Raw genomic sequence first — 26,550 nt, 5'->3', positions numbered from 1 at the left:
TCCCGGCCTCTTACACCGTGGTTTTATCGCCTTTTTGTCTTTCTTTCGGCCTTTTCACCTTTTTTATCGTTTGTACCCTTGGACGTGACCACACTGTTTCGGTGATTGTGCAGGATCGCCTTTGGACACACCGCCATCTTTGTACTTTATATATGTGTCCTGCATCGAAATAAAAATTTCAGTTGTTAGTCAGCGCCCGTGTCTGTGTCTTCTTCCTTCGTGTTTTCGTCTCGTTCCTTGCGCTGTTTTTTCATCATGTTACCGTCAGTTCGTTTAGCATTGGTGGATTAGATCCTGCCAGAGGACAGAAGAGGAGGAAGACGAGCGGCGGAATTCGCAGTGCTGTCGCAGCCGCCGGGTCTGCAGGGCATCTTTCTTGCTCCTTTCGATCACGCTGTGCCAGATTGCCCCATGCATCAAGACGGGAACGCTGGCTCCCCGGACGTGTCGCCAGGCATAAGGACGCCGCCCCAACTGCCCGCACCGGTGGCTTTGGCCGCTGTCCCAGTCGGCGCGGTGCCCGTGGCTCCTGCCGTCTTGCCCCCAGCGCAGAACAACGACGACCACGAAGGAGAGGTAGAGGGCGCCCACGAGCATCATAAGGCCAAGGCGGAGCCGCTGGTTCGTATTCATTCTCTTCCACATTTTACCTCTCGCAATCGGCATCCATGCGCAGCAACAAATCAGCGTTATCAGACCGCCTACGCGTAGAGGACAGCGCCACGAATGCTGCACTGACCTGCTGAGGCTGGTCCGGGTTAACAGCTTAGCGATGGGTACACTTTTTATTGAAAGATTTAGCAAAGGAACTACAGCCTGCAAAAGCTAAATTGCCCAACTCAACGCTTGTATCCTGAACATCGGCCGGCAAGGACGTAAGAATGGAAACGGGCGCGAAGCATACAACCAGAAAAAGCCAGTGGCAGCTGAACCAAAAATTACCAGGACTTCGCGACAGCACCTTGCCAGTGCCGCTAATCCTAGCGTCCTGTGACGCTTGACGGAAACACACTCCGTCATTATATTTCTTTCTTACGTCACTGATGATGTCATAGCGCTATTTTTGATTGTTTAAATCCATGCGCTACAGTGTAGCCGCCAAGAAAACGGGAAACGCTTCTCCAGAATTCCCGGAATTGGCTGAGAGCAGCCGTTATCAGACAAACGCTATAAGCAAGGCATGAACATAAGGTTGCTGTCCGCAGTGAATCCGCAATTAGTCCCTACTGCTCTGCAAAAGAAGTATAGAGTGCTCTCACGGGAACGCGCAAGCCACACGTCCACAAAACGCTCTCCAAGAGCACACCATTTGTGGAGTAGCCAGGGCTACGCACTGCAGATGTAGGTTACGATGGTACCGTGGTGGCTGCTGTCTGCATACACTGGGGATAGACAGGCCGAGGCGAAACGCGCCTAAGGGTAGCGGAGGTTTTAGCGGATAGGAAATGGCACAGTAAATGTCTCATTTCTCGGTAGACGTACCAACCGGTCCGTAAGAGAAAGGAGGAAGGTGAGAGAAGAGGATGCCGCAGTGCAGGGCTACGCAATAATTTCGCCCATCTCGGCATCTTTAACGTGCACTGACATCGCACAGCACGCTGATGCCTTTTGCGGCCTACGCGCAAGCAAAGCTGCACCGAACACTGCTGCGGTGCTTGCGTGCGCCGCTTATTACGTTGCGCGAGAAGACGCGCTGACATTGCTCAAACAAGCCTTTGAGCCTGCATGTGGCTCGGCGCGGCGTCTGAGTCGCGCAGTACGACGCACTTGTGCGGTAACGCTGTCAATTTAAGGGCTTTGAGGTGAGGGCAAACTCTAGTCGGCGAGTGCTGATAAAAATTACCGGGAACTTACGAGCGAGTAATACGATAACGTTGCAATTCTTTTCGAATTGTATTCAAATTCCATTCCAATTCTTCTCCATTCCTTTGTAGTTGGAGCAGGTGTAACAACTAATACTGACTGTTACTCGTGAACATCTCTCATCTTCCCGCCTTTGATGACATACCGTTTCGAACAATCGCGTTTTGCAACGCCACTTTTTTGGCGACGCAGGTTTATCGTGCCTATGACCACGTAACGTTTGCGCATTAGTAACCGCATTTCAGTGACGAAGGCTCTACTTTCATTGGAAATGGTACATTTTTGAGGGGTAGAAATATAGTAATTAGTAGTAAGTGGTTTTTAATATAATTATAAAAAGGAAAGGAAAGATTTTTGCTAGCCTCGGCATCTGCCATCTATACTGAAGCACCTGAGCTGGGTCAGCGGAAATTGAGAATAGCAGGTAGAATGCAGAAATGAAATGACAGAAATGGCAGAAGGTAAACGCTTTTACTTCAACCACAACACTGTGAACCTTCATGACAGAAAACCCATCGAAATTTTGGAAACCAATAGTACCCTCTTCCCATGACTCTGTATCCTTCATTATAAACTACCAGCCTTGCTCTTATCCTGTAACGATTTCTGAAGCCTTTAATACCTACTTTCACTCTGTCTTTCATGTTGATGATGGTGCCAATCCTCCTTTCACTCATAGCTCGGAACACCAGCTACCCAACCTCGAAGTAAGTTACGCTCGGGTTCACAATCTGTTATTGAAAATTGACGCAACTAAAAGTGCGGTACCAGACGCCATACCTAATATGTTGTTAAAGAGGTAATCGGAACGGAGTGCCCGTTATCTTACAGCCGTTTTCAATAAATCACTGGACACATCCTCCGTTCCCCACGTTTGGAAAATGGGGTCGCCGTGGTGGCTGAGTGGTTATGGCGCTCGGCTGCTGGCCCGAAAGACGCGGTTTCGATCCCGACCGCGGCGGTCGAATTTCGATGGAGGCGAAATTCTAGAGGCCGGTGTGCGGTGCGATGTCAGTGCACGTTAAAGAACCCCAGGTGGTCGAAATTTCCAGAGCACTTCACTACGGCGTCTCTCATAGCCTGAGTCGCTTTGGGACGTTAAGCCCCCATAAACCCAAAACGTTATTCACAAGCACATTGCTAAGTACTTAACTTGTCATAATCTACTTTCACACTGTCAGCACGTTTTTCGATCTGGTTTTCCACTGTCACTCAGCTCATTGAATTAACTCACGATATAGCTTCCGCATTAAATAACCGCGATCAAATCGATGCAATATTTATAGATTCCAAAGCATTTGATATGGTCTGCCATAATAAGCTTCTTCGTAAACTACGTATCATATTTAACGGCGTTAAGTTACTCGACTGGATAACCGACTACTTATGCTTAAGATCCCAGTTCGTCACTTTCAACCATGCACAGTCATCGTCAGTCACTATAAATTCAGGCGTGGCCTAGGGATCGGTGCTTGGGCCTCTATTATTCATAATTTTCTTTAATGATGTAGCAAATGTTATTAATGACCCCGCAATAAAGTTGCGCATATATGCCGATGACTGCGTGCTTTATCGTAATGTTGCTGACGCCCATGAACAATAGGAACTAAACAAAGTGTTCTCATTGTTCTGTGAATGGAGTAACGCAAGGCAAATGAAAATTAATTTCACTAAAACAGTTATGACCTTCGGTAACAACAAGAATCCGCTGCATTTCTCTTCCAGTAATAACGGTAACTGCTTGACCCATGTCAGCGAGTTCAGATACCTGGGTGTTATTTTTTCATGTAGCTTAAAATGGAATATTCAAATTAATAACGTTTCTGAGAAAGATCTTCAAAAACATGGCTATCTCAAAAGAAGCTTACAACATGCACGAAGGAATGTAAGCTAACTGCTTACAAATCACTAGTTCGACCGATCCTGGAGTACGCCTCAGCTGTTTGGTCCCCTCATCACGCGCGCGACATTGACCATTTAGAATCAGTTAAAGAAAAGCAATACGATTCATCTTCGGCCGGTACGATCGCAACTTATTACCTTCTTCACATATGCACACTTTATCTTTGAAAACGTTAGAACATACGCGCACACGTGAACGCATCAACGTGCTGCACAAGATCGTTCACATGTCATCTGGCAGTCGGGCACCCTTCTCGTGTGTGTCCTCAAGCGCACGTGCAACCCGACGCAAGCAGCGATTAAACATTTTTCATTTCAAAGCACATATAGACTGCTTTAAATTTTCTTTTTCCCCGCTAACTGTTGAAATTTGGAATCGATTGGACGGGTCACTTTGTGCATTGCCAATTGAAGATTTCGTTGTTCAGTTGCATAATAATTTGACCTGTTGATCTGCTTTTAATACTTCTACGTTGTCTATTTCTATGCTAAGCATGTTATTTGTTTTTATTAACGAATGTACCCACTCCTACTTTGTGTCCTCTGCGAGACAGGAGTATTTGTAGATAAAAAATAAAAATAAAGAGGTGAGGGGACAGGAAGAGAGGGGGTAGAAAAAGCCTAAATACGAAATACAGGTACCGCCCCCGCCCCTTTCCCTCACTGAATGTTTACGCAAGCAGTCTGCGGTGACGCTAAGATTGTTTTTTCTCGAGCATCCCTGAGGCTGGGCCACACCACCCTTCACGTCCAAGCGGCCATCATGGAGTTTCAAAAATTGTAGAGAGCCATACAGCTCATTTTTTGAAGCGAAAAGCTTCACTGCGCTAGGTAAAGCAGTAGTCGCGTAGGCTGAAGAATGACCTTGAACGACCTTCAGCCCAACCACGTTAGCCGTGTATGGCCTTACGTAGGATAGCTACAATGCCGAACCTTTCACCCCTGACCTTAACCTATGTTCTTTGGTTGACATTTGACATTGGGTGGCCTTTGTGTTGATCTTTCATCTTAAGGACATCCGATGGGGTAATGGGAAGCTACGTGATGACATCCAAAAGGGGTGTCGTAAGACCATGTGATACCACGCCCTAAACACATGTTGATGTGGCTATAAATAGAACGGTTGTCGCGAGCTTGTAGCAGAGCTGCCATGGACGAGCCTCAGACGTTTAGAAACCGTGCTTGCTTTTCGCTGAATTCCAGGATTAACTATCACTTTTTTTCCCGAGGACAGATATAGGTGAAATTCAGTCGCGATTTTAAAAGTTGGAATTCAATTTAATACCTGCCCAAAATTGGTGCTGCTTTAGGTATGAAGAAATAGATATTATCGGGATGTTTTCCTGCGCGGAAGAAAATCATATTCTCCATAAGCTTGCGTGCTGCATGAAAACGAAAATGGATGGTAACTGGATGGATCAGTTCATTTCCCATTCCTTGAGCGATAAAAAAAATAACTCTGCTTATTTTCCATAGGACGGGATTTGACAGCTGGAAATAGGGTGCGCATAATTGGATTGTAGCCCAGGGCTGAAAATTGTAGTGCTGCAATAATTTTAGCAGACATGTTACCTTGCCCAGAAGCACCAGAAATTTGAACTTATCATTTCTGATTCTTCAGTAAAAATGGAATATAAACATGTGTTACATCAAAACAAAAGTTTTCTGGTGTTTCACAATAATACTGACATACTGAAGAATGCGAGGAAGCAGAGTTTAAATTCCACTTTTTTGCACATTCCAACAAGAAACGATCAAAGCAAGGGAACCGTTTTATTAGGAATGTAAGCAGCTTTACTAATCGGTAGATACAAGTTGTTCTTTCCTCGGCTTTCCAGCACATCTGACATTGATTGAAAGGCTCTTCTTGAGTCCCGTTTAGTCCTCAGTGTCGGCTTCATAACGGAATCTTTTCTCACGAAGGAATAGCACGATTGGTAACAGGCGGAGGAGAAGGAGGGCGGTTCTATCGCTATTGCCGCTATTGCGAAATACGTCATTTTAATCGCAGCATGAGCCATAGTCGTATTTTTTCCTGTGTGAGAGAGCGTGTTAGCTATATCTCAAACAATCGCAATACAAAAAATGATGCTAACCTGTACTTACCTGCCATGGCCAAATGTAACTACTATTTCGTAGCGATCTGTCGGAATCAATCTGAGAGCTTGAAAATTTCTTTTATTTGTGCGCCAAAACGTATTTGAACTGGACAACCCCGGTTTTAACTTCCTGCTAATTGGTTTTGTGAGAGAAAAAAACAGCTATAGATATAGATACGGGAAATCTGTTGCAGTAGTTCACATAATATGTTTCTGATGGTTTCACCTATTTAAATATCTTTACAGCAGAACTTTACCCACATGCTGCAGTTCCCTAACTGTCATTACATAACGTACTATCTCGATCAAAGTATTAAGAGACGTAGCTCTGCCTCGCTACCCAGTGACGTGCTATTGTTTCCAGAGGACAGAGCAGGCACGTCCCCTAACACCTTGAGATATTTCAGGCGATTGGATTGCGCAAATTTTTTTCCGCACTCTCCCGTTCCTTTAACGTTTGATCGCGAATGTACATAAAGCATGCAAATTTTATTGCGTAAGCCGTGTAATGCATATGAAATTATTGAAAAATAATAATTTTACCGAGTCTCTGGATCGCTTCATGTGAGCGCACAAGCGTTTGAGAACAGTATTTGTCGCAAGTGCCGTGTTTCACTTCGCATTTATCGCCATGCCGCTGAAAGCTACTCTTGGATCCATTTCGGGGCTTCTTCCTTTCCAGCCCGATCCCAGCCCATTCCCGCGGGCCATCTTCGCCATGGCTCTGGTGGTCATCACGCTGTCCGCAGTGGTCAGCTTCTACGCGATGGACGCCGCTAAGTCCTGGAGGTCGGAGTGCCCGGCAGCGACCGCCTTCAACACGACCACGGGACAGTACGCGTCTGCTGACGCCACAAACGCCACGAACGCGGCAGGCGAAGACGCCGCCGAAAAACAACCTCAATAGACCAGCATGTGTTCAACTCGCCTTCAGCGCTCATCGCGCAGATGGCGAGCCCTATACAACGCAATGCATTCTGCAGGGAGCAGTAGCGGTGTGAGAGGCAGATAGTGAAGGACCGCCTTTACTATCTCCATTTTTGCATCATTTCATTACTCTGAACCGCGTGAATCACTGTTCATTGCGCGCTCTACGCACTTCGACCAATATTTTGGGCTAAAACCAGGTCACACGTAAAGTAGCACAGCAGAGCGTCTCCAGCGGTGCGCGTCATCTGGTTGAGAAACGTTGGCGACCTGTTTTCGTGGTGAAAAGTGGCTTAAAATTTATGCTCAATAAAACTGTGCCGTGGTATGTTTGCACTCTCTGGCGCTCACGGTCATTTAAAAAGTCCAGATTATATTTCTCGCTATCCCTCCGCTGAAGTATGATGCGGGTGTAGACTTTAATATATTTGTCATGTGCAAGCGTCCCAATAACCAACGTCCCTTAGTGAACACTTGTATAGGATTATAGACTACTCAGCACTGGCGCCGTACGTGCGATTCCGTCCCTCGAAAACCAGTGCGTCTTACGCTTGACCTGCTCCTGGACACCTTCGTCTAGCCTTCCTCGCACACGGAAGGTAGTTTCGTTGATAACAGCTTAGTTGAAACCAGAGGTTGGCAAATTCCCTCGCTTTTACTTCTCCTCCCTCACCCTCGCTTTTGAATCCATGGCTCTCCCTCGCCCTCATTTTGAAAAATTATCCGGCCATCCCTTACCCTCCCTTCACAAAACTTGCTGACCCTCCCTAAGTCTCGTCTTCACAATGTCCACCCTCTTTCACCATCACGAATAGTTTTGAAGGCGCGCCTGAAGTTCTTAAAGGACTCGGCGTTGAGTTCCGATCCATAAACATTAAGATTTAAGCGTGCGCCCTCTGTCCCCTTGTCACAGTGGTCAACATACAGTCAACAACTTATTTCGTTGCCGCTCTTTCCTTTTGTAGCGATAGCTACATTAGGGTAGCAATCCGAGCCTTCAGCGTGGCGGCGCCGCCACCCTGTGGATGCGCCGCCACGCTGTCACGTGGTTGGTCACGTGGTGCGGAGCAGCTGCCGGCGGCGCGGCACCGTGGCTGATCACGTCGTTCGTCACGTGGTTGTTCACGTGACAAAGTTCCACTCAGCCAGCTGTAGCTATCACGTCACTCCAGGTTTCACCAGAGGTAAACCACTGCCATTTTTTCCCCTGTGTTTCCCTCCCCACGTGTAGGGTAGCGTACTGGGCATCGCCCGGTTAGCCTCCCCGCCTTTCCGTTCTTCTGTTTCTCTGTTACTCTCTCTCTCTCTCTCTCTCTCTCGTTATTTTTTCTTGTCGGCAACGTCTGGCGATATTACTAATAAGCATATCAGACAAGCCCTTGTTGCGACCCGTGCAGCTAGCAGCGGTGAAATGCTGAAAAGGACGAGGTGTCCTCAGCACGCGCTGATTAGAGCGCTCAAGATTCTATTTCAAGAGTCTTCCAACTCCTTATTGCACCTAATAAACTACTCTCTCAAACACGCTTGGATACCTTCTGAGTGGAAACAGTCCAAGGTGATCCCTTTACTTAAAAATCAGGGTGGAGGCTATGAATAGGATAATATTAGGCCAATTTCTTTAACATAAAACGCGATAAAGTTGATAGAAGGGGTGTTAATAATTCGGGTGTCAGCCATTGTGAACCGCAAAACTATACTCAGCCCGTGCCAACTCGGTTTCCGGCCACGGTGTTCCATGTGGAATGTACATGCTGATCTTGAGAGCAGAATTCTTCTTACTCGTCGTCAACGCCTGGTAGCGGCTTTGGTTACGTTAGACGTCGCCAAAGCTTACGACGGTGTAGAACACTCCATCCTGATACATAGGCTACACTCACTTCAATTTCCAGATTACATAGTTGCATGGATATTTGCATTTCTTTATAACAGGGAATGCTTTTGCGTCCATAATGGTGTTCATTCAGAGAGATAGACACGCGAGGTGCACCGCAAGGAGCTGTTCCTTCTCCTGTGCTCTTCAATATTCTGTTGAGCTCAATTCCTCTCCACCGCCCTGTACGCACTTACGTCTATGCGGACGACATTGCGTTTTTTGCTGCTGCGCCGGATATACATTCCCTGTAAGGTCTGTTGCAGTCATATTTGAATACACTTGAGCTCTTGTTGAGCGCCACCCTTGCTTTCCCTCTATACACTCCTGTAGTGGTCTCTCTCCCTTGCCAGTTTAAAATAATACCGCAGGTTCAATCCCTAAAATACATAGGGGTCATTTATGACAACAAACTCACCTGGCGACCTCAAATTGACCATGTCGCGGCGAAAGGGGCTCGTGCCGTGGGCATGTTACGGAGATTATGTCATCACCGGTACGGCATGCGCAGAGATGCGCTATTAATGATCTACATAATGCATGTCAGCCAATGTTAGAATTTGGATCAGTGTTGTTTACAGGCTCGGCGACATATGGACCTCCTTCACCCCGCGACGTCACGAAGATGCGGTGGCGCTGATGTTAGCAGCGACTTTCGCATGGTAGGCAAAACAGGTTCCGCTTGCCCGTGCCTACCGCAGCTGCCGCAGCTACCGGCGGCTGCTTCAAGCCTGTGCACTGCAGAAGCAGCATGTATTGACCAGCTGCGTCACTGCTAGATCCGCGTAGTAGCATAAAAAATATTAAATTAGCCTCGATAGGTTTCTCGCGAATAAATGCCGCGTTCGGAAACTGGCTAACAGGCATTGGGCCACGGTAGTAAAGCGCGAAGTCTGGGAGTTGATAGGCAATGCCTCTCAATGCACTTAATAGCATGCAAGTTACTGCGTTAATTCACCTGAACTTCAGGATAGTAGGCTGATAATTGCTCAAGGAAAAAGAAGACATATGCAGCTGCACACGTACTTATCACCTTGAGTCCGAGTGCACGGGGCGCCGACAGGTTAACTCGCCCCCAAGGAATGCGTTTTTTTCTTAATAGCACACCATATTTTAATGGCGCGTTTTATGACATTTAATATTTACTTGAAACTGTTTCTTGATATGACGACGTAATTATTTCATTCGAGTAGAAAGAAGTCTGGTAAGTTGTGTCAATCTTGCGCGGTCGCGTTGGTGTGCTTAGAATAGCGTACCTTAAGTGTGCTAAACGCCATATGCTTTTTCATTGCATCATGCATGTGTCATGTTTCATGAGATCCCGGGTTCGAACCCGACCGAGGCGGCTGCGTTTTTATGGAGGAAAAACGCTAAGGCGCCCGTGTGCTGTGCAATATCAGTGCACGTTAAAGATCCCCAGGTGGTCGAAATTATTCCGGAGCCCTCCACTACGGGCACCTCTTTCTTCCTTTCTTCTTTCACTCCCTCGTTTATCCCTTCCCTTACGGTGCGGTTCAGGTGTCCGCCGATATACGAGACAGATACTGCGCCATTTCCTCCCCCCCCCCCCCAAAAAAAAAAAACGAATTATGTTTCATGAGGTAGCTTGTTTGGAAAGAAGCAGAAGCAGCCATGCTACTAACAGACACGTGGCGAGATTGAGAGGGGACGCGGCAATGAAAAGTGTTTTCGTTATTCATGCATGCGATATGTAACTAAACTTGGTGCAAATATGAAATTCCTACGCTAGTTTCAGTAATTCCTTTTATTTATAGCTATACCTGGTGCAGTTCTGGGTAATTATAATTAACACCGTCGTCAAGTCCCCCCAAGGTCTCAAATAATTGAGTAGATAGTGCGCAGTTTTTTTATGCCAGCATGTACATAAAGCCCTGTTCTGTACGATGACGCGATTAGTTCTTTTTCTATATGATCAGTACTCATGCATGCATAGTTACATGAAAACGTTTCTTACAAGAAATAACTAACACAGTACTGCACGGGTAGGGAAAAAAATCGAGAGATTTATTACGCTCCTCAACGTCTCAGGAATAGTTTGCGACAAATGGAATCATTTGATTTTCATGCGAATTACGAAGGTGAGTGATCCAGTCGCAGAAAATGTGAGAGGTCACAAAACGAACCTTAAAGTTTATTCCCTCGTTTATGGCATCTTCGCTTTCGCTTTGGTCAAAGAAATGCGGCACTGTAATCAAAGAAGTTACCTCACAATTTTTGATGACCACACTTCTAAAAAGCGTAATTTATAAATTTGTACTTAATATTTTGCTATAATTTTTCGTCACGAAACCAGACTTCAGGGCTAGGAAAGAAAATAATTCTAGAAATCAAAAATTTTCACCAAATCGACCAGCTTAACAAGAGGACAAGTCGGCCTGGCTGGTGCGTAGTCATGCGGCTAAAAACAGCGCTAAGCGAGACAGGAGACCAGGGACACGACGCTGTCCCCACTTTTCGCACAGCGCGACACGTACGTATGTCAGCAGACGATGAGCGCATGTCTGCTCCGACGAAACGACGCCAGCACTTCCCCTCACTATTGTCCAGAAGTAAAATCATTCCGGCTAGTGCAGAGTGTCAAAACTTCTTTTATTCAATGCCTAGCGCATAAATAAACGGCAGGAACGCTTTCTACATGTGTACTACTAACCATATATTCAATACAGTGAAAAACTATTCCTCTTTATAGGCCGCACGTGGCCAACGCGAGCTCGTGTACTTCAACAAATTACTAAGTTGGAAGCATCGACCATTGCTATGATTCGCAGAAACTGGAAACGCGCCTACAAGCCTTGAAAACCCGCGCTCAACACCTATCCGCGACGCCACTCCCCGACCTTTTGCCTACCACGAGCTCGCTAGCGACTGCAGCGCCACCTCGTTTGTTTACAAACATGCAGGAGGTCCATAGCAAATGATATACAGCTACTGGGAAAAAAATGGAAACTGACATTATTCAGGCTGTGTCACTATAACAGAACGCCGCCTATATTCTTAAAATCATCACAAATTAATATCCGAGGCTTAATGAATGGGATCAATGATAAGTATGACTAACTGAGTAGTAGTCCATGGTATGGAGAGGTTGGTCGGATGGTTCCTGATAATCACGGAGTGAGCAAGGAAGATAAAGGAAAGCACGCTGAGAGAGAGAAAGAGAGAGAACTTTATTGCCAGGAAGATGGTGATATTCTTGGGTCACTTCAGCCGCTCCAGGTGGCCGGCTGTGAGGTGCACACCAAATCATCGTGGATTTTCGAACGCGGTGCGTCGGCAGTGGTGCGTCGGACAGCGGAGCGCTGCGCGTGCCAGCCCAGCGTGGCGCGTGTGTGCGAGGCGACGGCGACAAAGAGCGTGGCGAGCACGAGGAGCGGAGAGTGACGTGTCAGAAAACCGAGCTGTTAAGGAAGAAAGCGCAGCGGATATCGGGTCATTCAAGTGTGGAGGTGGCAGCCGTCGGACGTTGGGTCCGTGCTGTCGTGGACCTACCTTGGATCACCGACGTAAGCCTACTCCGTTCTTTGCAAGTGTGGAAGTGGCAGCCGATGGACTGAGGGTCCGTGCTGCTAAAAGGCACTCTTGGATAGCCTACTTGAAACTTCCGGCGCTTCGTGACGCCGTAGACGAGACCTGGCTACGGTTTTTCCTGCTACTGTCAAGTTCTTCGGTCTGCTGATGCGAGTCCACCGGCGTCTCCGTGTTCCTCTCCGGTCCTACTACCACCTGGCTCCTTTCCGTCGCTTCCTTCGACGCAGCGCCAGCGACGCATCGCACTACATCGACCTGTGTTCGCACTGTCTGCAAGGCATCCCCGCTTCACCTGGGACGCTCAGTACCTTGTGAACTCTTTCCTTTTATTGTGTGGTGTTGTACACGTGTTGTGTGTGTGTGTTTATTGGTGTTTCCCTTTCTTATTGACCCCTTTTCCTTTAAATTATAAATACGGCTTCGTTTTGTTTTGCTTGATCTATTTGTTGTCTTGTTTTCTTCGAACCTGCACGCGATAGCTTTCCCCTTCGGAAAGTCGGGGACGCGCTACCAATTCGCGACACCGGCAGTTCAAGTCTGTCGGCGACCTCCTGCGCTCTTGCCGTGGCCCTGGACTGAACGTCCGGGTCCGGGTTGCAAAGGAGGCGTCCACTAAGGCGCGTGGTCCGCTGACACCTCGGGCTGTCACGTCGTTGCCTCTACAACTACAGACATCGAAGGGCCACCGCGGCAATTACATATTGGTCGTATCAGTTCCGGGCGAAATCAGCGGACGTCGGGTCCTAGCTCCTACAGCTGCGTACGGTTTTTAGCATGGCAGTGGCGTCTGCATGATTGTGCGCGGAGAAGCGATGACACCACAGCTTCCTTCAGCTTAGCCTTCCGCCTGCACTTGGACACCACAAAGAGATTTTTTTTTTTTTGTGGCGATAGCTACATTACGCCACCTCTTCGACCCTTCAGCGTGGCACCACTCGAGCTCCGTGGCGGCGCCGTTGGTCACGTGGGTTGACCACCTGGTGCGGCTACTGGCCACGGGGGTTGGTCACGTGGAGCGAAGCAGCTGCCTGCGGCGCGGCGCGCCGGCGAGACCGAGCTGCGACTGCTGTGCGCATGCGCCCTGTTAAGTGGGACGAAGATAAAAAGGAATGCCCAGAGAAACGGAGCGGCGAAAGACTGAATTTTCAGTTCAACTGAGCAAGTTCCACTCGGCCAGCTGTAGCTATCGCGTCACTCCAGGTTTAACCAGAGCTAAACCACAGCCATTTTTTTTTTGTACGAAACGTGCGCGCTTTTCGACATGTTTTGTCTCGAAGACACAATTCAAGCGGACTGTAGCCGTTTTCTGTTACGACCCTTCTCTATATATTCCCTATCCTCACCTTGGCCACTGGCGAGCGTTTGATACCAGGGTCAGTGAACAACACTACTCGCTGCCTGTGAGCTTTGAGACGCCACAAGAGTGAACAGGGAAGCAGAATGTGTGCACAATACGGTCCCAGCGTTTCAAAGCAATTCAAACAGCGCTGAGAAACGAACTTAGACAAAGGGCGGCAGCTAACTATGTTTTTAATTTATCCGCTTTGTAACCTATTTCGTCCCTGCCAGTGACGTGAAAATAGTGCGTGCCCATTTTTCGAGGAAGGAGACAAATGGAACATGTAGCGACCTGTTTCGTGCGCGTATCAGTGTGGGTGGGTGCGCGAATGAAACGAATCCAAACAAGAAGCGCTCTCTCGCCTGGGGCACTGAAAGCGTTTTCAACAGACTTCCACTATACCCGAGCGGCACCCGCGGCTCAACTTGTTCCGGCACCAACCAGCAGTCACCTTCAGCGCGAAATGAAAGGGCGTCACACCACTCTCCCCCTCCCCCCTGCAGTGATGCGTTGCCGTCATTTCCGGATGCACAGAGCTCAGTAGCCTCCTCCCCTCCCTTTTTACTGCTTGCTTCAGGGCGTGCAGGCTTCTCAGCATGACTTCGCGCGAACAATTGTACTCCGTTTCATTGCAGTTCCGTGCACCAGGCGAGACCATGATTACAGTCAACGGTTCGCCGGCTCCCTACAATAGAGATAAAATAGTTCCTAGTTTGGCAATCTCATAAATGTGGCCGCTTAAGATTAGAATTTTATCTCCGCCGGAAAAATCATAATTTTGATTCCGGCGGAGGAAATAGTGTAGCTGTAAAATCCGAAACTTTTTCATACATGTCCATTTTTTTTTTATGTACTTACTAATTCATGTTGCAGACCCGTTTCGGCACTTTCGCCCTGCATTCCCCAAACCCCCGTGCAGAGCATAGGTGTCTAGGGCTAGCTCCCTCAGGCATATACCTCTGTTTTCCCTAAACATAACGTTATTCCCCCCCACCCCCTTTTGAATGCACAAGGGTAGACGCTGCGACTGTTTTGTACCTCATCGAGAAACAAAAGGCACGAAACAAGAGAGAGAGAGAGAAAAAAGAGAACAAATATATCGCTCAGCGCTGCACGCCTAACTCTGTTTTCCTGTTCTCTTGCGCTGCTTGTTTCACAATAACTTTTCCTTTTTTTGCACCAGTGAGTTTTCTGTGATACCTGTTTAATCCTTATTACTTTAACTGTTAAATTCGTAACCATGCAGTATTTAGGTCTCAGAAATAACTGTTTTTTTTAAATTTTATACCGAGTCGTATTGCATCATGTGCCCATGGTTCCTTGGTCCTCAAGCAGCTCGTACAGCTATCTCTGAAATTTGCCCATCTTTGTACGCGTATAAGAAGGACACGAATACGCATCAAATCAGGCGCACGCGATATTATGCAAAAAAAAAGAAGAGAAAGGGTATGAAAAGTTTCATCTTCATTGGAGTTCTGTAACAAAAAAAAAAGCGTAGAATGAATTGAAGAAAAAACATAAGCACGACGGCGGCGCAGTGGCACACAGCTGGTTAACATTCGTGCCGTCTCCTTTCGGCAGCACTGCGGCGAATTGCGTTCCGACCGCAGCGCATTGCGCACAATGCAGTCAGCACACGAGGTGGGCGTCACGGGCTGAGTTGGGAGGCGGGGAAGATTTAAGCGCGCTTTCTGCTACTCGCGCCATTTCCATTTCCTGCTTCGCACGAGCCGCTCTCTCCATCACTTTGTCGCTTTTGGCTCCGCTCTTCCAATCCCTTCTGCCACCCCCTTTCACTCCGCTCTTCCGATCCGCTCTTCCACCCCCTTCTCGCACTCGCTTCCCCGCAGGGCCCGTATCATTGTTCGGACTTTTTGAAGGCATCGCATGCGAGCGTTTGATGTAAAAAAAAAAACAAACTCATTTGCACAGGCTATACCGAAAAGTTAAAATTAAAAATGAGTTGCAAAAACTCGAATTCGTGCCGCTTTGGAGTTTGCGGAAAGCGGCTCGATGTCGATTAAGAAAGGATAGCAAAAAGTATAAATCAGCCCACCACCCACACTTTATTGCACTCAAGCTGTGTGCGCAGCACGCTTTGCTGAACAACTCAACAATACACCGACTTCATAAAAGCTGTCGGAGAACGACGAGAAAGCGGTTACAATATTCGATCCACTTTTCGGTTGTTCGAAACGCATATGAGGTGGCATGACAGGAGAACGTGAATCGGTTCGTCTTCCTGCACAGCGATTTGTATAGAGAACGACGATTAAGAAAAATGACAATTAATCCGTGCGTATACCGCAGGCGAGACTCGCTGTGCGCGCGCTCAGCAAAAAGTTATATTTACGTGTCGTTCTTTTATTCTTTCTATCGCAGAGGCCCGGTTCCTAGTGCGTTTGTTCGGTCTTGCCGCGATTAGCTCTCAGTCTGTCAATTCTTATTGCGCTCAGAATAAATGTAGAAATAAAGATCTTCAAAATAGTGGATTTACCACCGCGGTGGCTCAGTGGTTATAGTGCTCGGCTGCTGACTCGGAAGACGCGGATTCGATGCCGGCCGCGGTGGTCGAATTTCGACGGAGGCGAAATTCTAGAGGCCCGTCTACTGTTCGATGTCAGTGCACGATAAAGAATCCCAGCTGGTCGAAACTTCCGGAGCCCTTCACTACGGCGTCCCTCGTAGACTGAGTTACTTCGGGACGTTAAACCTCAATAAACCATAAAATAGTGCCTTCAGAAATGCACGAATATCTTATAGGCTTCGTAACACACCTTATGATGGGATATAAAATAAATATGAAAAATAGTAACCTGGCCGCAAGGCTTCGTAACAGCAAAACTACTTCTTTTTCCCTGTTTGTACTGGCAATGAATCGCGTCGCCCCTATGTACTCCGAGGCCGAAACCCACGATTTCGGCCACATACGAAGTTCACACTACCCGGCATTGTCGTCGTGGACGAAACGCTCTTTGAGAAGCTCGCACAGTCTGTGGTGCTTTCTTTCCGTCCAAGGTGATCTTTAGAAACACTGCGGCGTTTTGGCTCAGGCCTGCCTGGATAACATTCTGAATAGTCAATTAATCTGCTAGTCATCTGTTATGCCACCGGTGGTCTTATCTTTCGTGCATTATTGCTAGTGAAGAAAGTTGAACCATCTCACAGCTCCCTTCGTTCACTGAGGGAGTGCGCAGGCAGTTCTATACCCTTCCCGAAGCACTGAAGAGCGCGCAGGATATCTCTCTCCTAGGGCAACTTTGGCGGAGCGAACAGCTGCTAAAGAGAGTACAACAGCTGGTTTACTTTACTGTGCTGCCTCCAGTGCACTGCGGCAACGTTGTTTATCGTTAGTACGACCCCCGTTAATATGGACGATCCGAATTATGGACAGTTTGTCTGGGAACTGAACTTTTTCAGTGATTTCCGCCTCTATCATGGAAGCTCGCTATCCGGACAGTGCACAGGGAGAAAATGCACAGTGTCGAATAGGGCACATGCATTTTTGTCTCGGTAATATGGACGGAGATGAGAAGAGAATTTCTACTGCCCCGACGAGGTGTTTCGATTTCTGCCTTTTGAGCGCAGGACATCGGAGGAATGCAATGAAAAAGTGCGAATGGCTGAGTGAGGGCCCTTTTCTTTGGTGGCTTCAAGCTTTACAGTACAAAATTGCCCAATAGTTTCCATATCGCATGAATGACTGCGATGAAAACTCTCTCTCCTGCTTGTGCCACGTAGAAAGCTGCATATCAGCAGTCGTCTGCCGACTATCTACTGATATAAAGTAGCGGTTCGTGAAAAGTGAACAGTCGTAGTAGTAGATAGGTCGTTTAGCCACGAGACGCCTTCAAGCATATCATAGACCACTACAGGCGCGTAAAGCTGCACGACATTATTTCAAGCACAATGGCGACCAGGATAATGGTTCTGCAGTTCCCCAAATCATGTCTAACTTCAACTTCGCTGGACACCGGTATGCGCAGAAGCAGGCCTTAATCGCATGTTTTTTTTTATTATTATTCGTAATTCATTATTACGGATGACTCGCTGTATGCGTACTTTTGCTCGGAAACCCAAGTGTCCATATGAACGAGGCACGACTGTACAGCGAAGAAAGTTCGCTGTATACAGTTGAGGCCACAGAAAAGAAGAAAAAAAGTCAGCGGCGCATCATCCTCTGGCGTGGCTGCCCTCCGCGGGTGTCCCAGCGTGGGCGCGCGAGGTCGAACGCAGCACGAGACTTCTGCGTGGCCGTCGCACGCTGCCGACAGACAGGCGGTCACGATGTGCACGCTGCCTTGTCGCGTCGCGCGTTGCGCGACCTTCGGCGATGGCGGGAGCGACGCGCCGGTCAGACGACCATTCGGTTCCTGCACGTCCATGTCCGCGAGCTTTACAGACAACGTCAGCTCAACAGCTGGGCGCGCATTTTGTTGCGCTAGCTGCGTATGAGCCACAAAAGGCGGCAGTGCATATGAGAGACCTGGACGCTTAGGTCGACGCCCCCTGAGCAGTAAACGACTAGAAAAGAACGCATTTTGCGTAACTTCGAACCGTTGACGCAGTGACGATCGCGATGGCATGACCACTGATGTGCTCGTGCCGTGATTGGGCTTCGGACGCAACCGACCCAACCGCTGAAAATTCTCAACAGATCTTAACAGCGGCGAATATTACTAAACCAAGAAGCAATTAAGGGACGGCTAATAAGAACTAGGAGCCGCTCGTGGTTCATGCGCAACTGAGCCGCGAGCTTATGCGCACAAGAAATTACAGCAATTACAACAGTTCACCGTCATAGGAGGGCATCCTTCAGCCCCAACCAAGGTTCTTTCTGGCGCTCCACAGGGCTCAGTCCTTGGCCCGCTTCTTTTTCTCATCTATATTAACCACCTCCCTTGTGGCATTTCATCATCAATACGTCTCTTCGCAGATGACTGTCTCCTCTACCGCCGAATTTCATCTCAAACCGACCAGACCATGCTTCAGGATGACTTTTTTTTAATAGATGACTGGTGCAATAAGCGGCTGATGCAGCTTAATATTTCAAAATGCAAAGTAGAAGAGTGGGCGAGTTGGTATGTACTCATCAAAATGCAAGTTTATGCAAGCTTCGCGCAAACGCACTAACATCACCCACGTGTACTCTTTAAACTCAGCCAATGTTTCACAAGTACTAGCGTATCGTTACCTCGGTGTCCTAATCTCAAGCAATCTAAATTGGTCCGAACATATTAAACTGGTCGCTGAGTGCTCCAAAATACTGGGCTTTATTACAAGAACATTATCTTTGTCGCCCCCGGCCGTCCGTAAACTGGCATATGAAACCTTCGTACGATCCAAACTCCAATACGCATGCGCAGTCTGGTGTCCACATCAGACTTATCTCATCAAATCTTTAGAATCTGTGCAGAACCGCGCCGCTCGCTTTATATCTTCAAAATACTACAAAATCAGTATCAGCAGTATAAAATCATCACTGGATCTCCCCTCATTGGTCTTTCGCCGCAAGATATCACGACTATGCGTCTTTCAGAAAATATTCTATCATTTCACATCTCTGCGCCAATCTTTTCTTCACCCACCAGCTCGTTCATCTCGACGCTTATTCAATAGCTTAAGTATACAGCGCCTGCATGGATCAACATCTGCCTTTAATAAATCATTTCTACCAATTGCAACACAGGAATGGAATGAATTGCCAGATCCTAGTGTCATGGAAAGTGACCCTGCCACATTCATAGAGGGGTTACTGTCTGTCTTTGAACATTAAATTTGTTTATATTTCTTTTCTCACCCTTAGTTTGATGTGCTTGAGCAACTCGTTTGTAATTACCCTTCTCTACTCGATTGCAATTTTTTGTAACTGTTTTAATTGTGCTCAATTTTTTGTAACTGTTTAATTGTGCTCTCACTTGATTTTACTGATTGTATTCGTTGTCCTCATTGCTCTCATTGTTTCATTGTTTTTTTTTGTTTCAACCTCTTTGGCTTTGTTCATGTATTGTTCTATGTACGTCGCCCCCCCTCCCCCCCCCCCCCCATGTAATACCTTGTGAAGGGTCCTTAGGGTTCAATAAATGATGAATGATGATTAATACCATCTATCTCGCCTCTCATAGTTTACTCCGTCAAACCTGCGCGGCAATGTACAAGGTATCAGTGGAGGCGACTGCAAATCAGAGCCCTAATTCGCATCGAACCTCCTCTCCGGTGAAAATAGTTCCCATACGGTGAAAGCAGCTTCACAAATCGCCTGAAAGCGTGCGCTGGTCATTCGTCACCCCCGGTTGTGCGAGAGCTAATTTCCATTGACGCCTGGCTAGCTGATCCGTAGCACAGACATTACGGACAAGAAGCAGATGCGCTAGCAGATAATAAAGGAGGAGAACAACTGTGGGCGTATTTCGAAAAGCGCACATTATAGGCGACGATGGACGATGTGCTTTTAGAGCAGTAGTCGAATCGTGGTCGTTGTATAAACGTACAAACTACGTATTTGTCTTTATATTTTCAACCTCTCATTCTTCAAAGGAAGACTACAACGGCAACAACAAGAACAAAAAAAAACGGAACAGCCATCACGAGTAACACATCAGGTAAAGCTGCGTTAACGCGCTATAGCAGCTTTCGTACTTTCCACAAGAGTTCCACATGCCTCGTGCGCCGCTGGGCCCAAGCAAAAGTAATTTATTAATATATGTGAATAGACTGGAAGCGCAACAACAGGTATCATCACAACATCTGACAAGGTTAAAGAAAGGCGGCGGGTTGTGCTCCCGGGAGAGACGGTTGTGTTCGCGAGCTGTGGCATGCTGCGAGCCTCCCCATTGGCTCAGGAGCAGAAGCGCCCGTAAGGGAAGAGAGACCATAACGCACCGGCGGAAGTGCAAAAGACAACGCGGTAAGCGCCACCGGCCGCTTACCCTCATGCGGAACAGCTGTGCCTCCATGAGCTCCGGCTTGATCCACACGTCATTGTCGGTCACATCGAAGCTGCCCACGTACTGGAAGAGAGTGAGAGAGGAGATCATATAAAAAAACGGGATATGAATTGAGAATTGTTATGGGCTATGAGACACAGGTCAAATGTATCCTCTGAAAACGCTGAAGAAAGCGAACACCTTTTTTTTGTTGTTGTTTATGTGTCGGCATCTTCTTCACCGCATAGCACCACTGTGGCAAAGCCTGCTTTCGGAAAGGCAAAGAATGATACTGCCGCGAAGTTCTGTTATGTCTGTTCTTTTGGAAGTATTTTTTTTTTCATAAGCCGATACTGACGCACGGCCTTATGCGTTTCTGTTCGCCAGTGGAGCGGAGTTATCTAGTGTTACTTTCTCGCGACGCGAATAAATTGCTCGGAATGGCGGCAACCACGCACGAGTGATTCTTGTGTAATGTTTCTTGTGTAAAATATTTTTCGTCATGGTTAAACAGAGCAAACCAACATTTTCTGACGCAAGCACAACACAAACATGGGGACGGCTTCGCACGTCGCCGAAAATAGTGAGCACCCCTGAACAAAGTAGTACAGTCACCGTTCAGACTACAAGTACAGCCGCCTGCTTGCGAGAGAAATCAATCAATAAATATTTATATCGGTCGGTTAATAAATAAATAAACAAACAAATAAATAAAAGTTCATTTCTGTAAATATAGATAAATGAATAAGGAACGCAAATCTTGACTTTCATCTGTTTAGCAACGCCGGTAAGCCCCGAGCACGCATAATGGTTGTGGCCACGAGCGCATTAGCTTGTGTGCTTATGACGATGGCTGTACAATTCATTCTCACACAGCTCACACTACGAGATATCCGCGCGCACACACAAATCTATATGCAGCATGCAGCAAGCAGTATACCCCGGCAGGCCTGAGCTCCTTGTGCAATGATGGGTAGAACACCGACCACAGCCAGGATCAGGGACGTACGAGAAGGTGGGGAGGAAAGGAAAGGGAAGGGAAGAACGCCCAGTGGCAAGCGTTCCCCCAACGCGCCGTATCCTCCTCGCTCTCTTCATACTCAAGCGGCGCCGAAGGAGAGCACAAATTACGGCTGGCCGGCCGCCCGCCCCGACGGTAGAATAACTCTCGGAATTAATTAAAAGAGCGCCCGCCTCCCTTCGTGCATTTCGCCGGAGAGGGATTTTCTGCCTCGCGGGGACCTTTTGATCTCCTTTGTGCGCCTGAGAGAGAGAGAGAGAGAGCTACGTGGCCCCCGCACAACCGGCGGAGGTTCTTCGGGGCCCGCCTTATTGATACGCGCTTTCTTCGCTCCCGCTTTTAATTCGCCCCTGCACGTTGCTTCTTTCGAGGCCTCTCTCTGTACATACTCCGGCAAAGTGCGCATAATTTCTTTTTTTTTCCCCTTCAGGAACAGCAGTGAGCGAGGAAGAACAGCGAGCAATCCGCACGTGGACGACGTAACAACCGTTGTCGCAATGAACTGTAAGAAATGTGGAGGCATATTTATGGAGCTAACAGCCACTGGGCAGCGGAACGTACTGAACAAAACCCGCTGAGGAGCACACTTTTTTAATTTAAGCTATTTTTAGTCGGCCCTTTGAAGACGTCATGCTCTTGAGCGAATGAATGAATTGCCCGTGACTTATCATCGCAATCGCTTCGGCGTACGTGGGAAACTCGCGTGCTTAACGAGAGCACGGAAGAACAAAGACCCGAGGGAGGCCAGCTGTGAAAGGCTGTTCCTTCTTAGCGTTCCGTGAAGGGTGTCTGCTAAGACTGCACACAGATAACACCACTGCTGCGGAGTCCACGATTTGGCAGCGTATACACAGTATAGTCAGTTCTTCAAAGGGCAGCTGAACGATTTTTTGTTAACTCCATGATATTCAGCGATTCAAATCTCTGAAGACTGCAGATAAAGACCGCCAAGTTTAATTGTGTTAGCATATCAACTGGTGAGGCATTCACCGATTGAATCTCAGGATTTTCCTCGCAACGTCACAGGAGTGCGAAAGAGCTCGGTCATGACGTCACAAACGGTAAGGTTTAGAATTTCCGCTGCCTTCACACACACCCTGCTGTGTGTCGTTAGAAGCCGCCAAACAACGCCAGCTCCGCGAACTTAGTAATAAATGTCTCTCTCTCTGCCTTCGGTGCCGTTGGTTTTTTCATCCTTCAAAGCAAGCGTTTCTGCGTTGGAAATGTACCGCCACCGCAGGTGACGCCATCATGCACCCCCACCCTGCGCTGTGCGCTGCGGAGAAGCCTGCAAGCAGTCGCCGTTCTAAGCGGCGATTACGTCACCATTTCAAATGGTATAGTAGGATACAACTTCAAAAAACAGCACCTGTTAACATTTGCCCCCGGTTCCCGGCGTACTGTATCACTCCGCTTGCCAGTCAAAAAAGAAAACGAAATCAGCTTTTTAATGTTTGACTTTATTAAACAAGGCAGGTATCAAAAGTTTAGAGTTCCTAACTTTTTTCTTGTGGTTAGCTTCTTGTTTAGTTGACAAGAGAAGCTTTTTAACAACGGACTATTTTTTTTTGTCGTGGAGGAATTCTGTGCGCCGGTCCTGAATGTGGGCGGAGCTTCACTGCAGACTTCAGCTGTATCGGATTATAGTACAAAAAGACTTCGCATTCTTTGCGCGCAAGTTTCACACATTCAGCCGGTTTAAGCTCGTTCCTTGGAACAGCAGTGATTGTGGCTTCAGCGGACAGTGACGACGGGCTGCTGAGCACGAGGCCACGGGTTCGATCCCTGCATCTGCAGCAGCAGCACTTCGTTGAAGAATGCGCAGGTGAGGCTGAGATTCCGGTGCATAATAAGGGACCCCACGTGGTCGAGTCTAAATCCGCGGGACCCTCGACGTGGTGCGCTTCATAGTAGACATCGTTGCTTTAGCACGTGAAAACCAATTAACCAATTAAACTCGTACTGCGGACTGCAGGAGACGCCAGCACGTATACACCGAGCACCAGTGACAGTTTGTCTCCATCTCAATCTCCATGCATCCGTCCACACAATAAGCATTATGCCCGTAAGCAGGAAAAGTGGACTATGCATGCAACGAATAGAGCCGGAAAGAAAACGAAGTGCTTGCAGTCCCGATGTACAGCCTTAGCCAAAGGTAGCCAGGCTGCATGGTTTGCTCCCCATTCGAATAGTACAGCTCTTACAGCTTCTCTAAAGATCAAAACGTTCTCGGAAGGTGAGGACAGAGGTTCTCCTTACCATACAGAGATTTAGAGCTTGAGGGCTGTCATATTAACTTCAATATACGACTGAGAAGCAAAGCGTCTAGCTTGGTTACTTTTGGCAAACACTGTACCACTGCAGCGAGTCGTCACGAGGGGCATAAATCTTGGAGATTGTCCGCTTACAAAAATTTCTTTAGACAGTCTATAGACTTTCCATAGACTTCTGTCTTTAAAATCTATAGATTCTCTACATACAAACCCTAGAGAACAGTGTATAGGCAATACAAATCCTATAGACTGTCTATAGACAATCTATAGATTTATGGCCATACACTTTTAGACTTTTGTCAATAGACAGTCCATAGACTATGACTAGACAAAAAGAATTACCTATAGGAAGTAAATAGAGTCTATAAGCGTATAGACTGTATATAGACCACTTTTGCAACGGTCAATCACAGAGACGAAATAAAATGGTGTAAAGAGTGTCAAACGCATGAATTAAACGTATACATGCGGGCTTCTGTTGAGAGGCAGTACTAGACGCGACAGGAGTCTCCTCCCATTCTGTTTTCGCTTTCCTTCTTCGCTTTCTGAGAACGTTCGAAAGCAGGCGGCGCTGTTCGCTCAGCAGACTGCGATCTGCGAGAGCTGCAGCTGTGAGAGGAACTGCGGACTGTACGCGTAGACGGTTTGCAACAGACGCGATTAGCATGCATCCGCTGCGAACGCGCGCAAGAATCAACGTACGGCGTGCTCGTTGTTTCAGCGCTCAACCTACGACACCACCCGAATGGGCTCTGGAAAGCAAAGTCAATTAACGCTGGTGCACTAAGCCCGACCCCGTGAGCAGCATATGTAGGCTCTAAAAGGCACTTCGCAAAAACCACTCTCCCAGACAGGCCCCAACCTTTTATGTTTCAGGGTAGAGAAGCAGGAGATAACGAAACAGATGCATGGTTGGAGAATATATAGGCAACGTAACCACGGTTCGTTAGGCGTCTTCATCCAGCCATTAGGCTGTAGTAGTCAGGTAACTACTCTTACCTATACCATATATAAAGAAAAGAGCTTGCACCGAGATCTTCCTCTGGTTAACCTGTCTCCCCTCACCCCTTCCCCTCTCACCTGCACTCGCAATAACTAACACTGCGTACGGCGTGTTACCTATCCTGGCCATCGCCCAAGTTGGGGCATCCGCCTGAAACGCAGACGTCCAAGGCCGCCGAGATACGCCGTCCGCATCTTAACAAATGCATGCCATCGTTTGCTTTTCTCCTGTATATCCCCGTCGCCTTCGCCGTGGTCTAACCGCGCAGCGGCTTCGCCATTCCCCGATGCTGCTGCATGCGTCAGTAGTAAGGCCACGTTAAATGAGATGTATCTCGGCGATCAAGAACCTGACGCAGATAGCTTGCAAAGGTATATTGTACGTGTGGGTTTACGAGCGCCAGATCGTTCTCAATAAATCGCATCTCGAACCGAAAGTGGGCCTTCGTTCACTATAATCTTGCCTCTACGTTGTAAAATCGGTCGCATTGCTTGGTAACCCGCACTACACCCCGCCGTTTCCTTAGGCTTTCAGTGAACCAGCGGTTTAGTTTAAATGCAAAGTAATCAGGGCTGAATTAAAGCAACGCCTGTAGCATGACTTGGACGTCGACTGATGATATCGAGAACCACGCGCTTCTAGCAGAGTGCGGCCGAAACAGTTATGATGAGATACACGTGACCTGAGTTAATTAGTTATATTGATTTTAATGGCGCAAAAGCAGCTGAGGCTATGATGCGCCAAACACACGGTTAGAGCTTTTGTTAAAGGTTACGCTTTTTATATCTAAAGTTTGTATAAAACATTGGCTTCTCTGAGAAATTTAAAAATGCTTGAAAAATCAACCAGTGCTTGATCTCCTAAAAGTAACATGGGGTGTAGTGGGATGTATTCATTGTACAATGTTGTGAAATATTTTTTCCTCAGTTGTTCCAGTTTTTTGCATACAATTAAAATGTGGTTTACTGTGAGTTCATCGCCACACATTTCGCAGAGAGGTTTGTCTTTTTTTGCCAGTAAGAAGTTGTGAGTAAGGTGTGTGTGTCCAATGCGTAGTCGACACAAAATAACTTCTATGAAACGCTCCTGATGTGTACATGATCTCCATTCTCCCAAAACAGGTTTTATAGAATGTAGTTTGTTATTTGTTCGTCCCATGCAATCTGCCATTTATTCTTGAGTTTACTGTGCAGTAGTTTAGAAAAATCCCTCTGTGGTATGTTAACTTGTTTTATACGGCCAATTCTAGCTTGTGCTGCGCAAGCATCTGCTCTCTCATTACCTAAAATTCCAACATGACTAGGGACCCAGCAGAATATAATGTTATGTTTTTGCTTTGTAATTTTATCTATGTTATGTATGATTTTTCCTATTATGGGTTCAGCAGCGTTTGTAGAATGCAGCGCTTTTAGCATACTCAGTGAATCGGTGTAAATGATGCTATTTTTTGTTTTCTTTTACTAAATGTTCTACAGCTACAAAGATGGCATAACACTCCGCAGTAAATACCGATACATACTGTGGCAATCGTATCATTTTTTCATTTGTTCCTTGAATTACTGCACTTCCGACATGACTTTCTGTTTTTGAGCCATCAGTGTAAAATTCAGTGTAAGTGTTATATTTTTCTTGTAGTGCAAAGAACTCTTGTAGTACGTGCTCGTGTGGTATTTTCTCTTTGTTTACGTTTGTCAGTGTGAAGTCACACACCGAAGGAAGGCTGTACCATGGTGGTAGATATTCATGTCTTTGTGCAATATTAGGTAGGGCGTCCACCA

At 47.2% G+C, this 26,550-nt stretch overlaps 2 protein-coding genes across 4 annotated transcripts in view; one reads left to right on the top strand and one right to left on the bottom strand.

The window, feature by feature from the left end:
- The window catches only part of LOC144120566 (uncharacterized), a 215,506-nt gene that overhangs the window by 161,586 nt on the left and 27,370 nt on the right, over window positions 1-26,550 (bottom strand). For both annotated transcript variants that reach the window (XM_077653104.1, XM_077653106.1), the window contains exon 2: window positions 20,479-20,559. In XM_077653104.1, the coding sequence (XP_077509230.1) occupies window positions 20,479-20,559 (81 nt within the window). The remainder of the gene's footprint in view (window positions 1-20,478; window positions 20,560-26,550) is intronic.
- On the top strand, window positions 313-7,111 carry LOC144118336 (uncharacterized). Of its 2 annotated transcripts, none has more exons than XM_077651291.1 (2): window positions 313-576; window positions 6,547-7,111. In XM_077651291.1, the coding sequence occupies exons 1-2, from the start codon at window positions 412-414 to the stop codon at window positions 6,769-6,771; spliced, it is 390 nt and encodes a 129-aa protein (XP_077507417.1). In that variant the 5' UTR covers window positions 313-411; the 3' UTR covers window positions 6,772-7,111. The 2 variants fall into 2 exon arrangements, with proteins under 2 accessions (XP_077507417.1, XP_077507416.1); XM_077651290.1 differs by having other exon boundaries at window positions 313-621.

This window comes from Amblyomma americanum, chromosome 2 (genome assembly GCF_052857255.1).
Source record: "Amblyomma americanum isolate KBUSLIRL-KWMA chromosome 2, ASM5285725v1, whole genome shotgun sequence".
In the NCBI taxonomy this organism is placed as follows: domain Eukaryota; kingdom Metazoa; phylum Arthropoda; class Arachnida; order Ixodida; family Ixodidae; genus Amblyomma; species Amblyomma americanum.
Note: the sequence above shows the minus strand (reverse complement) of the source record. Positions and strands in the feature narration are given on the sequence as shown.

Excerpts from the sequence above, each read along its gene's own strand:
- LOC144118336 (XM_077651290.1), top strand. The coding sequence starts at position 412 with ATGCATCAAGACGGGAACGCTGGCTCCCCGGACGTGTCGCCAGGCATA. Across the intron at positions 622-6,546 it reads AGGCCAAGGCGGAGCCGCTG|CCCGATCCCAGCCCATTCCC; the intron begins GTTCGTATTCAT and ends CTTCCTTTCCAG.